The sequence below is a fragment of the Drosophila yakuba genome, chromosome 2L, assembly GCF_016746365.2.
Source record: "Drosophila yakuba strain Tai18E2 chromosome 2L, Prin_Dyak_Tai18E2_2.1, whole genome shotgun sequence".
Lineage (NCBI taxonomy): Eukaryota > Metazoa > Arthropoda > Insecta > Diptera > Drosophilidae > Drosophila > Drosophila yakuba.
This window is the reverse complement of record NC_052527.2, coordinates 3120026-3135216: the sequence shown is the minus strand read 5'-3', so window position 1 is coordinate 3135216 and position 15191 is coordinate 3120026. Positions and strand designations below refer to the sequence as shown.

General features: G+C 51.9%; 2 protein-coding genes across 9 annotated transcripts in view; one reads left to right on the top strand and one right to left on the bottom strand.

The window, feature by feature from the left end:
• LOC6526677 (mucin-17) overlaps nucleotides 1–3425 on the top strand; it is a 72231-nt gene extending 68806 nt beyond the window's left edge. For 7 of the 8 annotated variants that reach the window (XM_039371212.2, XM_002087747.4, XM_039371214.2 and 4 more), the window contains 3 exons: nucleotides 1053–1248; nucleotides 1313–1994; nucleotides 2090–3425. In XM_039371212.2, the coding sequence (XP_039227146.1) occupies nucleotides 1053–1248; nucleotides 1313–1994; nucleotides 2090–3104 (1893 nt within the window). In that variant the 3' untranslated portion in view covers nucleotides 3105–3425. Of the gene's footprint in view, nucleotides 1–547; nucleotides 723–1052; nucleotides 1249–1312; nucleotides 1995–2089 lie in introns of those variants that run through there. The other variant, XM_039371218.2, reaches the window with a different exon arrangement.
• A 1150-nt stretch (nucleotides 3426–4575) lies between these two features.
• On the bottom strand, nucleotides 4576–13155 carry LOC6526675 (fatty acid synthase). The gene is made up of 5 exons (XM_002087745.4): nucleotides 12618–13155; nucleotides 5807–12534; nucleotides 5649–5744; nucleotides 5437–5580; nucleotides 4576–5375 (listed from the first exon to the last, which is right to left on the bottom strand). Exons 1-5 carry the CDS (start codon nucleotides 12850–12852, stop codon nucleotides 5262–5264), a joined length of 7317 nt encoding a protein of 2438 aa, XP_002087781.2. The 5' UTR covers nucleotides 12853–13155; the 3' UTR covers nucleotides 4576–5261.
• Nucleotides 13156–15191: the final 2036 nt, after the last annotated feature.

Genomic DNA, 15191 nt, shown 5'->3' with positions numbered 1-15191 from the left:
GCATCCACCCAAAGTGTTGCAGAGAAGGTGCGCGCCATTACGGCGGAATTGAAGTGCCCTCTGGACGCCCCAAAAACGGAAAATTGCTTACCGCCTTCAGCTGGCGGACGCGTGACCAATGTTCTCGGTGGGTTGATCCCAAACCACATGAAGTTGGCCAGCGATCGCTAAGCCCTTTGGGTGGATCCGCCCTGGAAATCCTCGGTCGGGCAGGGCGTGGCCCACCAACAGGGCTACACCCACCAACTCATTGCATGGCTCAGTTTTTTCTGTTCCTGCTGGAGCAGGAATGCCGAAACCCTTCACCCTTTTCCCAGCATGTTTTTAGAAGCGCATTTTTACTTGGTCCGTCTGCCTCGGAATCCCTTGTAAATATTTTGCTGGCCATATCCGGGGATGTTTGTTTGATCCCTCGCTACCTGCGGAAGTCCTCCTCCGCTGTCCATTTCCCTGATCTCTCACTACCTGGTGATCTCTGCTATAAAAGCGGATGCTGGCCAAAATGGGCCATCAGTCTACTACAAGTATTCGTGTTCAACACACAACTCTGCGCGCAGAACGAAGGCAAAATGTTTGACAATTTTGAGTTCACCAGCGAGAATCTATCGGCACAGACCATGGACCTGGACATCGATCTCATCAGTTGGACGGTGCCCAGCACTCCGACTGCCACTACTTTTACGGATAACTTTAACTTTGCTCAGGCGTTCGAACAGCAACAGGTATGCTTGGCATATAGTGGATATAACATACAACCATCAAATTGAAAGTTGTACAAATTTATTGAGCGGGATTTCCCCGGCAATCTTTGACCGTGATACAAACCTCTCGAACGAGACCCTCAAGCCATTGTCTTCCCGCGGAATTTCCCTGGCTCAAAGACATTGCCACTCAACAATTTGCCTTTGTGCGACTTCCGCGCAAACTCTCGAGATCGAGATGCAAAAATTTCTTTTTAATTACCCAAAGAGGCTACCTGCAAGAACTCCGATTTTATAGCTGGATTTATAGCGACTCTAACCGTGGTTGTTTGTTTCTTTTTCGGATTACAGCTGGATGCGTTTGCCTGCAAGGAGACCAAAGAGCAATGCGCCCGGACCAAGGGAACGCTGGAGGAGACCATTTCGCTGCTACAGCAGACGCAAAGGGATTGCGATCGGCTACGCGAGGATCTGCACGCCAAGGACGTTGAGTGGGTGCAGCAGCAGCAGGAGAGGGATCATCTGCATCGCACTGAACTGAAGCAAGGTGGGTACTTTGAATCTTTATGTTCTTACGAAAGACGGCTAATGAATCCCGTTTTGCTTTACAGCTGAAGAGAAAGTATTGGAGGTGCAAATGCTTGCCAAGCAAAGGTTCTGCGAACTGGAGTCCCAACTGCGTGCCAAGGAGGAGGAGAGCAAACAGGCGCAGGAGGCCTACAGCATGGAGGTCTCCCACAAACTCGCACTGAAACAGGACTATCTGCGCACGGCCGAGCAGAAGATCCAGGAGCTGCAGACACGTCTTCAGCAGGTGGAGGCCGAGGAGCAGAGGCACCGCGAGAAGCTAATTCGCAAGGAGAACGTTCACGCCGCCCGGCTGTCCGAGGCCAATCAGCGGGAGCAGGATCTGATCGATCGGGTCAAGAGCCTCACCAAGGAGCTGAACACCCTGAAGGCCAACAAGGAGCACAACGAACGCGACTTGAGGGATCGGCTGGCGTTGTCCCAGGACGAAATCTCTGTGCTGCGCACATCCTCACAGCGCCGCAGTCCCTGCATCAGTCTGCCGGACAACGCATCCGCCGAACTCAATCGCCTGACCAGCGAGGCCGACAGCCTGCGCTGCGTGCTTGAGCTCAAGCAGGCGGAGATCTCTGCCCTCAGCAAGGCCAAGGCGGATCTGATTCATGAGAGCGAGGAGCGGCTGAAACTGAGTAACCGCGTGGCTCTTTTGGAGGCCCAAAACGAGATGCTGCGCACCGAACTGGAGGCCAAGACCGAAAAGGAGAAGTAAGTAGCAAGATAGATGTTTACTTTTGAGTCAATAAAGATTCCCAATTCACCGCCACTTGAGTGCAAACTAACCAAAATTTCATCTCTTTCAGGGAAATACAGCAAAAGATGGAGGAACTTCAGAAGGCCTACAAATATGAGAGCATCAAGCGCACGCGGCTGACCTATGACAAAGAGGAGCTACAGTACCACCTTAAGCAGAAATCCATGCAGCTACAGTCGGCTGAGTCTAAATTGCTAGATCTTTCCACTGGTTCCCACGACATCAGCCTATCTAACCACAGCCGATGCAGCCTTGGCCGCAGTGGTCTGGAGATCGCTGTGACCACCTCCTCGCCCACTTCCCCAGTGATGAAGGGAATGATTGAACGAAATGATTCCGTCAGCTGGACGCTAGAGATCGACGATGAGTCGTTCAAGGGCACATCAAAGATTGTGCGCAGGGCGGGCTCATTGCGAAGCAACAACGAGCGGTGCCCCATCCAGCGAAGGCAAACATCGGTGAGCAATGGCCACTCCAATGGGTCGGCCACAAATGGCGGTTCTTCCCCTGCTCATCCCAATCCCCTGAGTCAGAGCATGTCGGCCACGGCACTTCTGCGAAGCAGCTGTAATTCCGCGGAGTCTGAGGGTCGTCCTCTGTCCAGGGCTCGCTCCCAATCGATGTGCATCAAAGCCTCCGCCTCTAGCTCGGCTGTGTGCGAATCGTCTGGCCAAAGGAAGAAGCAACAAGACGAGTTGAACCTGGCCGACTGGCCCGAGGATATTCCACTGTGCTCCAGTTCACCGCAAGCCGCGGGAATAGAGATGCGTCCGCGCAGCTCCACCATGAAGCTAATGTCCAGCGAGGCAAAGAAGTTCCAGGAAATTCAGGAGTCCGCCGGCGAGGCTATGGTCTCCGGTGCTAACTCGGAGGACGAGAGCTGTTCGGCCTCATCCGAGGACATAATGCGCAGCTCATCCGCCTCCAGCACAGCATCGGGCGGATCCCTATCCAAGAGGCCAAAGCAACCACCATCCCGCATGTCCATCGAGGAAGCTCTGCCCTGCACCCCCATGGAGGTAAGCTGGTCAGAGGACGCCGCCGATATCAACGGACTGGCATGACATGCTGCCTACGAGGAGCACGTCGACCAGATCGCCGAGGCGGCTGAAGAGGCTTATGAGAGTGAGGACATTGAGGAGGATCAGGATGAACTGATCGTGGGGGAGGAGCAGCCGGAGCACAGCGACAGCGATGATAGCTTCTAAAGCGCTAAAACCAATTTGTAAAACAAAATAATAAGGGAGTAGGTGTCGGGCCCTTGCGGCGAAGGTGCAAGTCATAGTCGGAAGCATAGCTTAGCGTTTTCACTTCTATAGACCCGTGCGGAAATTATGAAGATACACAAAAATATATAATGCTAATTCGTACGTTCTTAACTGAAATGATTGTGTAAATAATTGCATTTAGCAGTATGGTAGCTCATAGAAGGCGCTCATAAAATATATTAATAATCTAACAATTAGTCGAGCACAGCAAGCGGAGCCGTCACAGCAACTGGGGGGAATTGAAAAACATAAATGAGGGAAGAACTTTTTTAAACCGGCACGGACGAGGATCGAAGCCACACACAAAGCTAAACAAAGTTTAGAGCGCATAGATGCGTATTTAAAACAGTTTCAAACTACACAGAAAACAGTAATGGGTAGCATTTAGATGAAACAGTATGAATATTTGCATAAAACCAAGCAACTTATTACTATACCACACACTATAAGTATTTGTATGACTAGCGATATTGATATTGTATTCTAACCGCAACTCGCAATCGCCGATGTCGGACATGTTACTCGATCCAACCCAGATACTAACCTCTCTTGAGCTCAAATATACAACTCACTCGATGTCCTTAATTGAAAACCTAATGCCCGCTATTTGTGGACCAGGGGAGGTATCCGCCCCCTGCCACGCCTATATTATAATGTACCAATTAGAGTGTCAGAGGTCTGAAGCTGCATCGCCGACCGAGCTAAGCTTTAATTTTGTGTTTTATATATGTATTTATTATTTAGTCTTTAATGTCTTATGAAAGCGTAGGGCGAATGAAAGAAATTGAAATCAATTAGTTCGTACGGAATGATTTATATGTATATTAGTTCTAGCCTAACTACATTAGTTTATGTTACGTTTTTATTTTGTTATCATTGAATTGTGTCCGAAATATGCGAGTTTTATATGTATAGGTTCTGGATACGCTAACTTTGTAACATGCAGCATTGTCATTAACTTTTAAGTATGTTATTTTATATTATGTGTGAGATACTAAGAGCTCCCGACACCCATCAAAATGAATATTCTGTAAGAGACGGTGCGGAAACTGTCAGAAAAAAGTTTCAAGAGAAAATAAGTAAAATGGTACAGTTAAAAAACCACTATAAATATTTTTTGCTAAATAATTTCAAAACCCTTAAATAAATAAGTAATTGTTTCAAAAATGCATCCACTTTTTCATCTTGGAGGGGGGCTTGGGAATGAACCACGTCATCTGGCTAATCTTTGGAATTTTGCTAAAACTAATAAATAAAACGGCATTCGTTATTTATTTTTTTTTTATTCTTTAGTATGGTGTAATTTTAATATCCACAATATTCATGAGTGATAATTTTTGGGGCGATTATTTTATACATCAAGAGAGATAACGAATGTTGTAGTCTCCTTCTTGGGTTAGTTCGAGGAATGAAATTCATTACATGCGCGACTACAAACTGTAGGCTTACAACTAGGCAATAAAACTATATTATGCGACATACATTATAGATAGAGCATAAAATTTATATTTGGTAAGTTGGGACGTCTGGTGCCGCCTAGCTCTCAAGGAATGTCGGGTACTGAATTGTACGGTGCACAAAGCGTTAAGTGTTATGGACCGGGCTCTCTTTCATCTTGCATCATTTCAACTGCCCGGAATCGCAGCGACTGTAGACTAAATTTTGGACCAAAGCCTACAGCCCTGCAAGACAGCAGTTAGGCAGACTTAATCCGATCGACGCCGATCCGATCTCTTCTAGCTGTGCGTAACTGGGATTGGGCGAGCATTTCCTTGCAGCTCAACAACGTAAATTCATTCACTAAGTATGCTAACTAGGTGTCGATGTATTCCGTGGTTCCACATGGTGCATAGAACCCGAGTATTGGATGTGAGTGACGGTGAGAGGGTGATGATCGTGTGGGTAGTTGTGCTTTGCCATATCCACAACTCTAATGCTAATCCTCTTTCTAGCCTAGTTGAACAGACGCTTCAGTATGCTCTGGATGGTCTTCAGGGACTTATCCTCGATGAGGAAGGTGCGGTGGTTGCCCTCAACAGTGTGTACTTCCACGGGCTTTGTGCAGACCTACGAATACAAATGACCATTTAGAATTTGCGTGCTTCTTATGGGTTGTGCACAAACTCACCTCCTTAAGGCGATAGTCCTCGTCCAGCTTGGCAGAGTTGTCTGTGGGCTTGACCAAGGTCACGCTCGACTTGAGCTTCAGAGTGGGCTGGTAGCCATCGGACAGCTCCAGTTTCTTGTAGAACAGAGTGGCGGATTTCTTGATCTGTAAGTTGGCGTGAAAGGCATTTAGTAAATTGTGATCTGTCATTGCGGGAGCCTTTATGTTCTTACCGTTTCCACGGGCTGAGTGATCTCATTGCTCATCAGCTCGGCGAACCTCTCGAGTTTCTCCTCCCATGTGGGGATCACCAGTAGCAGACGCACCAGCTGTATAAAATTAATTTTTAATTACAATTCGCACTATTGCCATATTAAGTTTAGCTACTTACCGCCTTGTAGTCAATGTTGGCCAGCACGATTCCAAAGTAGGCCAAACCGTAGCTCTGGTTGTCGTTGTCGGCGTTGGTGCCGTCAGTGTAACGCTGCTTGAAGCTGCTCGTGTACCAGTTGACGTAGGATGGGGCTCCGTCCAACATGATCACATTGGCCACCTCGTTGGTCTCTTCCAGAATACCGGCCATCACGTAGGTGAGCAGGCAGCCGAAGGAGTATCCGGCTAGTTTGTACGGACCCTTTGGCTGGACGGTGCGCAGTTGCTTGATGAAGAACTTGGCTGCCGATTCCAGGGAATCGGAGGGCACGGCTTCCGTGAACTGCAGTCCATAGGCGGGCACCTCCAATCGCTTGGCCAGCGGCTCCAATGCGGAAGCGAAGCCCTCGATCGGGGAAATAAAGAAGATGGGGCTCTGTGTGCTGTTCGCAGGTGCCTTTGTCTCCAGTTGTACAATTGCCTCAGTGGGAATGAGGGAGGTGGTGAACACCACCTGCGTTCCATCGCCCATGGGACTGGCTGTGCGCGAGGATCCTCCAGAGGTGATGGTTACCTCTGTGGCTCCAGCGGCGGCAGCGGGAGCAGCTGCAGCTGGCTTCACTTCAGCTCCACCATCCATGGCCTTGAGAGCTCCGAAGGTGAGCTGACGGATCTCCTGGGCGGACAGAACAATGTCAAAGTTTCGCTCCAATGTCTGTTTGATCTCAGCGCTCATCAGAGAATCCATTCCGAGATCAGCAAGCGATGCACCGTCCTGGATATTCTTGGTGTCCCGGAGACCAAGGATGTTGGCAATGGTGGCAATTAGGCTGACTCCAGCCGACTGATCCGACTTGCGCTTCTCGGCCACAACCATGGAGGCAACCACGGGATGGGGCTGTTGTAGGAACAGGTCGATGGTCTGCAGGCAAGAGGGCATCCTCTGGGGCAGGGTTCCTCCAATCACGGTGTCGTTGTCACCCAAGTTCTCCAGGACCAGACCGGTGTCACCAATGGCTCCCCACTGGATGGCGGTGCCCGGGAATCCGCTCACCTGGCGCTGCTCGCAAATTCGCTCCATCGCGGAGTTGGCCAATCCGTAGTTGGTCTGACCAATGTTACCACGACCGCAGGAAACACTGGAGAAGCAGATAAAGTAGTCCAGCTCTGTGCAGATAGCGCGAGAGTACTGATCCAGGTACTTGGTGGCCGTCACCTTGGGGTCAGCCACTGTCTTGAAGTCCTTGGCGGTCTGATCCTCGATCAATGCATCGCGAAGAACAGCGGCCAGGTTGAAGATGCCTCCGACCAAAGCCAATTTGTTGCTGTTCTCCAGCAGCTTTTTGGCTCCAGCGGCGGTGGTCACATCACTGGTATCAATCACCACCTTGACGCCACGTTCCTGCCATCGGCGGATCATCAGACCCTGGTAACCGGTCTTAACACCAGAACGAGAGGTCAGCACAATGTAGCGGGCTCCACGGGTCACCAACCAGTTGGTCAGCTCCAGACCGAATCCTCCAAGACCTCCAACCAGGATGTAACTCTTTTCCGGGTGCATGTAGGTGCGTGGAATGGCGTTGATCAGGCGCGCCTTGGGCTGCAGCGCCTTCTTGCCAGCCTCCTCATCACGAACCTTGATCACGACCTTGCCAATGTGCTTGCCGGAGGCCATGAAACGGAAGGCCTGCTCCACCTGCTGGTCGTTAAACACCGAGGTGGGAAGGGGTACAACGGCTCCGGTCTTGATGCCCTCTGCGACCAGGGAGACAACCTGGTTTTGCATCTCCTCCTCGCCCTCCATCACACTGTCCAGCAAAATGCCGTGGAAGGAGGTGTTCTTGAGGAAAACGGACATTCCGAGTGGGCTGTTGTTGCTCAAATCGAATTTGCCAATCTCCAGGAAGCGTCCATTCAGACCCAGGCAGCGGATCGAGGCCTGCAGTTTCTCCTCAGAGAGCGAGTTCAGCACCAGATCGACTCCACGTCCCTTGGTCTCGCGAAGGACCAACTGCTCGAAGGAGGTGTCTCGGGAGTTGCCGATGTTGCGCTCCTGCAGTTTGGGGAATCGCTTCAGCAGGAACTCACGCTTTTCCTTGCTGCCCACCGTGGTGAACACGGTCAGTCCATGGGCCAGAGCCACAGAGATGGCCGCCTGACCAACTCCGCCGGAGCCAGCGTGAATGAGGATCTTCTCACCCTTCTTCATCTGTCCTCGCACAACCAGAGCGTAGTAGACGGTGGAGTAGACGCAAGGAACGGTCGAGGCCTCTTCCATGGTCCACTTCTCAGGGATCTGCCACATCATGCGCTTGCTGGCTACGCAGGTGGTGGCCAGTGATTTGGCCGGCACCATGGCCATCACACGACGACCCTGGGTATCGCGTCCAGCGAACTCCAGACCCAGCACACAATCTTGCTCAGCCAGATCTCCCGGCAAAGCATCCGCGGCCAGTTTACCAGAGGTCAACATAACGTCGCGGAAGTTGATGGGCGCATAGTAGACGGTGCAAGTTTCCAGGTTCTTGTCGACAGTTGCAGCGGTATCAGCCTGGGCAGCCTCGATCCACTTGAGCGAAGCAAGATCACCCTTGACCAGAGCGTTTACATAGGCGTGCTCCACTTGGAGTGTGGCCTGCTGGGTCTCCAGTTTCAGGTGACGGAAAGTGCCCCAGGCGCCGTTCTTCAGCACGTTCGAGATAAGATCCTTCTCCAGCTGCTGGCGGTAAAGGGTCGATGTGAGGGAGAACTTCTCAGCCTTGGCATCTTGCACGAAAACGAGGCGAGCCAGTTTGCCGCCATTCTCGTTCTTGATGCAGGTCATCAGACCCACGGCTCCAAACAGTTCCTCTCCCTGGCACACCACGTACACATACTGCTCCTCAGTGGTGGCAGTAGCCAGAGCGGCCTTCAAATCATCCACCCAGTTGAAGTTCTGCTCGGTGGCCACAACCACAACGGACTTACGGCTCTTGAGATCAACAGCCTTGCGGGCGAGGATCAGGACTCGGGTGGCTCCCAGGCTCTGTTCCTGAACGGCAACGAATCCAAATTTAGTCAGCAGGGCACGGCCTGTCTTGGTGTAAGTGGGCAGCGTCTCCTCAAGGATCAGGAAGCCGTTCTCACGAATGCTGGCAATGGAGTTCTCCAGGGTTTTGGTGTCCGGGCGGGAAAGGACGTCGATGCCAAAGACGAAGTGACAGTTCTGCTCTACCGGTTCCTTCAGCACATCCTTAGATACCACACGTACACCAGAGTCTCCTAGGGCGGCGGTTATGGTCTCCTCATTGTTGTTCGATGTGACCACAGCCACATCACCAGTGAGCACAGGCTCACCCTCGATAATCTGCAGCAGACGGTTGGCAACCAACACGTCGGGGTTGCGTCCGTTGGCCAGTTCCACGCCCTTTAGCTTAACGGCTCCGCTGGAGTTCTCGATGATCACCTGGATGGCCACATCCAAAGCCTGGAGGCGAGCCTTCTCAGAGTTCTCGTTCAAATCCGTGGTGTTGTTGTTGGGCACAAACTGGTAGCGCTCCAAAGTGGGAGGAGCCTGTGTGCCAGGACGACGTTGGGCGAGATTGGCCTTCAGGCCGCGCAGCTCCACGCCTGCACTCTTGATCACGTTAATGTCGCTGTACCACTGCACAGGTAGTCCAGTCTCCACCTGTTCCTCCTTGGTGAGGGCGCTCAGCAACTCGAAGTGCTTGGCGGGATTAATCACCGCTCGCTCGATGCGAGTGGGCAGGTACAGCTCACGAAGGTTCTTGCTCAGGATACTGAACTGCAGCATGGTGTCCATGAAGCTAATCCAGTTGTCCACCCATTGAAGCTTTCCGGTGGAGGCCACCGTGTCGGAACGAACAATGCCGCGGAAAATTCCAGCGTAGTCGTAGCCTCGCAGACGCAACTCCTTGTACACATCGTTGGTGCCAAGCTCCTTGGCAACAGCGCTGGGGGTTTGCTCCTCCAGAGGCAGCTCCTCGTTGTCAATGGACTCGGGAATGGTGATTTTTCCAGAAACCGCCAAGCTACCGCTCTCGCAAATCTCAAAAGCGCCAGTTCCATCAAAGAAGTTAATGCCAAACTTGACCACTGCGTTCTTGTTCAGAATAGTGGCGCGGTGGAACACGAGGTTCTCCATTACCACCGGGGTCTTGTGGAACTCACTGCCCTGCATCTTGGCGAATGTCTGCCAAGCCAGGGTCATGTAGCCGGTGGCCGGGAAGAGAATACGTCCGTCGATCGTGTGTCCCGCCAGGAAAGCATCATCCTCCTTGGAGAGATCGACTTCCACGATGGTCTCACCGGAAGAAGTTTCCTTGCCGAACTTGGCCACCAGCCACTTCTGGGTGTGGTCCCATCCGACCTTGGAGTTCAACATGGGGGTACCGCGACCCACTGGGTAGCTAATAGGACGCACCAAAGTGAGTACCTGGGGTTGGGCACCGGCGGCGAAGAGTTTGCCCACATTGGTGAGGAAGAACTCAACGTTGTTCTCGTGGCCGCGCTTCACCAAGCTCAGATTGGTGGCATCAGGACCCAGGGCGCGCTTGAGGATTGCCTGCAGCAGGCCGTGGGGAGCAATCTCCACGGAAATGGCGTTCTTGGGCACGTGCTGAAGAGCCTCGTGGAAGAGCACCGGCGACAGCAGATTGTTGACGTGGTAGGCGGCCGAGGATTGCTTGGCCACAGGCGTGTTCCAAGCGGATTCTGGGATGCTGGTACTGATCCAGCGGGCGGTACGATTCTTGGCGTTGGGGATGATCTTCTCCAGGCTCTTGCGTAGCTTGGGGCCAGCCTCAGCGATGTACTTGCTGTGGAAAGCGTAGCCGGAGGAGTTCACTGCCTTGGCAAACACTCCCTCCGCATTCAGCTTAGCGACCAGAGCCTCAATGGAAGGCTCCGGGCCGGAGATGGTGCAGTTGTCCTCGCTGTTGTGGCACACCGGGAAGCAATCGCTGGGCACACGGCTGTGCGCATCTTCCCAGCTCAAACCCACAGCGGCCATCTTGCCCTTGGCCAGTTGGGTGTCCAGAATGCTCTTTCCTCGCCAGTAAGCAGCCAGCACGGTCTGCTCGGGGGTGAAGCAGCCATCTGCGTAGGCGCATCCGAGCTCTCCCACAGAGTGACCCACAATTCCGTCGGGGTGAATGCCCAAAGAGCTGAGCAAATCCGTAAGAGCCACCTGCATGGCAGCGATCGAGATGAAGGAGTTCAGAATGTTTTCGAAGCTCTTGTCTGTGGAGCGGGTGAGGACATCGATTAGATCCACTCCCTCGGGCTTCAAGACATCGGCACACCTCTGAATGGTCTTGGCGAAGGCTTCGATCTGCATCAGATCCTTGGCCATGCTAGCCCACTGGCTGCCCATGCCGGAGTAGATGTACCAAATAGGGCGCTTGTCGTCGTTAGACTCGATCACCTCACGCTGGTGGGTGCCCTTGCTGCTCACCACTCCGTAGCCACGGAAGAAGTGATTCGGAATAGCCTTCGAGTGGATCTCGTTGATCAGTTGCAGATACTCATCGTCATCGGCATTAGTGGATGCGGACTCGAGCAACTGCTCCACAGCCTCAAAGGTGCGTCCAGAGGCGAGGACAACTTTCAGTGCTCCATCCTTGGGGGTCAAAGCCTTGGGTTTGGGGTTCGATTTCAAGATAACGTGAGCGTTGGCTCCTCCGAAACCGAAGGAGTTCAGGCCGATGATGCCTCCGTTCCAAGGCAGATTCTTGTCGACCACCTTAAGACGTCCGTCAACGAGTCCATAAAGATCGGGGTTGGGCTTGTTATAGTGCAAGTTGCCAGGAATGACGCCCTCCTCCATGGCGATCAGGATCTTGGCCACAGAGCAGACACCAGAAGCGGGCTCCGAGTGACCCATGTTGGACTTGACCGAGCCAATCAGCAGAGGGGTCGTACGGTCCTTGCAGAAAAAGTCAGTGATGGAGTTCACCTCCTGGGGATCGCCCACCTTGGTACCGGTACCGTGGGCCTCCACGTAAACCACATCGGCGGGGTTAAGACCAATCTCCTCGTAGGTCTCGCGGATTAAACGATTTTGCATCTTGCCAATAGGGTAGGTGATGCCCTGCTCCTTGAAACCATCCGTGTTGGTGCGCACATTGAGGATGGAGGCATACACACGCCTGGCTGCCGAGGTGCGCTGCAGGAGCAGCACCACACAACCATCGGAACGGACGTATCCATTGCCAGACTCATCGAAGGCCTTGCAGCTGCCGTCCGGGCTCAACATGTTCAGTCGCTTGAACTGCAGCGACATGGTGGGCTTGAGGATCAGACCAGCTCCGGCGACCAGGGCATTGTCGACCTTTCCCTCGCGCATGTCGGAGAAGGCCTGCTCCAAGGCGTACAGAGAACTGGAGCAAGCGGTGTCAATGCTGTAGCTGGGTCCCTTGAAATCAAAGGTGAAGGAGATGCGGTTGGCAAACATGGCACGGGCACATCCCGTCAAGCCGTAGCCGTTCACGCGGTCGGCATCGCTGCACCAGTGCTGCTCAGTCTCCGAATTGGACACACCGATGTACACACCAGTGCGGGATCCACGCAGATCACTTGGATTTAGACCAGCATCAATGATGGCCTCATGGGTGAGCTCCAGCAGCATGCGCAGCAGTGGGTCCATGCACTCTGCCTGCTTTTGGTGCACACCAAAGAACTGCTGGTCGAAGTTCTCCAGATCGCTCTCCTTGAGCTTGCCAATCCTGTCGGGAAGTCCGTACAGACCTGCAATGAAGGTAACCCATTAGTTAGTAACTACTGAAAAGAAAGCTATTCTTTATGAGAACTGCTTTGGTAGTTGATCTTACCACGCTCCCAGCGGCGGGGATCATCGTTGACCATGTCAACGCCATCGAAAAGGTTCTGCTTGAACTCCTCGATGGTGGAGCTCTCAGGCAGACGGCCAGAGAAACCGGTGATGGCGACCTCATCGTTGAGGTGCTGCTGGCGGGGCACATAGTGACCACCACCCAGGTCCAATTGGGGGGCGGCACGCTGTGCGGGCTCAGCGGTGATGACTTCCTCGGCGAATCGGGCGGGCATGTTGATTGATTTGGGATTGAAGTGGGAATTCAGTTGGTCCTGTCTATCGTTGGGTGCAGAGTGCGGGGTGGACGAGGAGGTGCTCGGTGTTAGCTGCGCGTCGGTATCCCGGAAGGCGTCAGGTTGCTGCGAATTCTGCTGCTGCTTGTTGCGTCTGCGGCGTCGGCGGCGATTGGCGCGAGCGCTCTTTCCGTTGTTTTGGGTGCTGGGGGAATGTTGGGGCTGATGGGTGCTGCAATTGTTGGGCTTAAAAGCAACAGGATGCGGCTGGTCCACGGCTTGCAACAGGTTTAGTTGTAGGGGCTGTAATGGGAAAAGAGGGAAGGAAAGAGTTTGTTATTACAAGTCATTTGGTGTATTCAATATTTTGAAATTGTGATCATTCTGCCGCAGCTGTAACTTGTCTGCCACCCCTCGCTGTTAAGTTAACACGGCAAAAGCTCGCTGCCACCCGCAACCGCAGAGCTTTCGCTCTCTGGAGCGGGATGCCGGGCCATTCGCTTTTTTTTTCTGTTTGAATGTTCAGCTGGTGGAAAGTTGGTGTACAAATTGCAAATCAGGTGATGCCGCGCCGCCGGAGCTTTGACCGCGCATATACCGGCACACGGCATTATTTGTTATGGGCGGCTTGCCGCTTTGAAGCCAGCGACTGGAGCTGACCGTTAACAGCAACTTGTGGCAGCCTCGTTAACAGTGCAACACCATTCGCGTTAACATAGGCCGCACACACTCACACCGAGCGACTGCAAACGGCAAGCTGCTTTCTTATTCGCCGAGAAACTCGTACGATGTGCAAAATCGAATGATTCAACAAAAGAAGGGAAACTATATAATGAGCGGAGCTGGCGGAGTGGGTTTAAGCTGAAATCTGGGGAAGCCGAAAGCGTCGTTAGAAGAGGAAGAACGAGAACATGAGCGGTCAGCAACACAACAGAAATAGGCAGTACACTGAGAACAAAATGCAACGCAAATCGTTGTGATTCGCTGTACAGCCATGATTTTCTTCTAAATTCAAATGTTATTAATCATATATGTATATATGGAACCATATAAATACGGGAAGCATTTGCAAATGACACATCCATTTCTCCGCGTGTAGCCACTACAAACTGCCGGTAAAAGTCGTGCGACTCAGCTAGCTTATCTATCAAACGGCCGTTGGCTCGACCAGACTTCTATGTTTATGTTTTGCTATTGTAATCGGCATCCGAATCGGTGGTGGGAGCCAAAGAGAGCGGCATATAGTCAAGTCGCAGCCCCAAAAGTCCCCACCGCCATGTGTGTACATACACACACAAACACAAACACACACACAGACACACGAGCTCGACGCGTGTACCATTTGTTTAGTGAGATAAGGTGGCGTGATTTCTCAAGTTCATTGAAGTATTATTTTCATAGTCTCTCCAGATCGCTTGGTCTACCGATGGATAGACTTGCAAAATCCGACGGTGAGAACTATCCTTTTACAGCAATTAAGCTAGCGCCTATTGATTTATCGATGGCCCCCGCCCCCGCCTCCGCCCGCAATCGATCTACCTCCATCATCAGGCCATATAGCATATAGCGAAAGTTGCGTCATTGGATAGGTAAACACGGGCGACAAACATAGCCCTCCCTTTTCCACTCCACACTGTTTGTTTATGCACTCGGCTCCATTCTCGCAGCCATCGATTGGGGCCCAAAGTACTTCTGTACGCGTCAGCACAGCACAGCCCCTGCCCCAAACCCAAAACCCACATCCCCAACCCACAACGAATCTCGGTGTGACGCTTCAAGTTCATGAACAAGATGATAATGACTCTGATTGGGATTGCGAAACTGACTCTGACTGGGACTGGGCCATGGGGTGATTCCGAAACGGAATGGTAGTGTTAAGGCTGATAAGGCAGCACTGCCTACTCATACGACTGTGCACCTGAATCGGAAATGTTTGATCGCCGGCGGACGCGTGTTCTTCAGGAAGCGACGACTCTATTAGCCGATAAAGATTAGCCAGACACTCGAAATTTTCCAATCACACAATCGCACGATTCTTGTTTGTTTTTTTGGTTGGGGGATTGGAGATTGGGGATCGGGGAGTGTGGCCGTCTTTATGGCTTGCTGGGTGTTGTTGTTTTATGCAAAGCGATCGCTTGATAACTCACTTTCAGCTTTTTGGCATTTATTTAATTAATAATTATTTTGCTTAAGGAATTTAACTAGCATTTTATATCGTATTTAAGCACACAATTTTTTCACACATTTATTTCAGTTATCACCGTAATTTCCAATGTAATTTTGAATATAATTTCAAATGTAATTTCAAAGTAAAATTTATAATATTTGTTTTTCTATTG

What these genes read in the sequence shown, in the direction of transcription:
- LOC6526675 (XM_002087745.4), bottom strand. Translation starts at nt 12,852, where the DNA reads ATGCCCGCCCGATTCGCCGAGGAAGTCATCACCGCTGAGCCCGCACAG. An exon ending in CCAACATTGACTACAAGGCG is followed by an intron (nt 5,745 to 5,806) that starts GTAAGTAGCTAA and finishes AATTTTATACAG; the next exon opens with CTGGTGCGTCTGCTACTGGT. An exon ending in AGGACTATCGCCTTAAGGAG is followed by an intron (nt 5,376 to 5,436) that starts GTGAGTTTGTGC and finishes TTGTATTCGTAG; the next exon opens with GTCTGCACAAAGCCCGTGGA.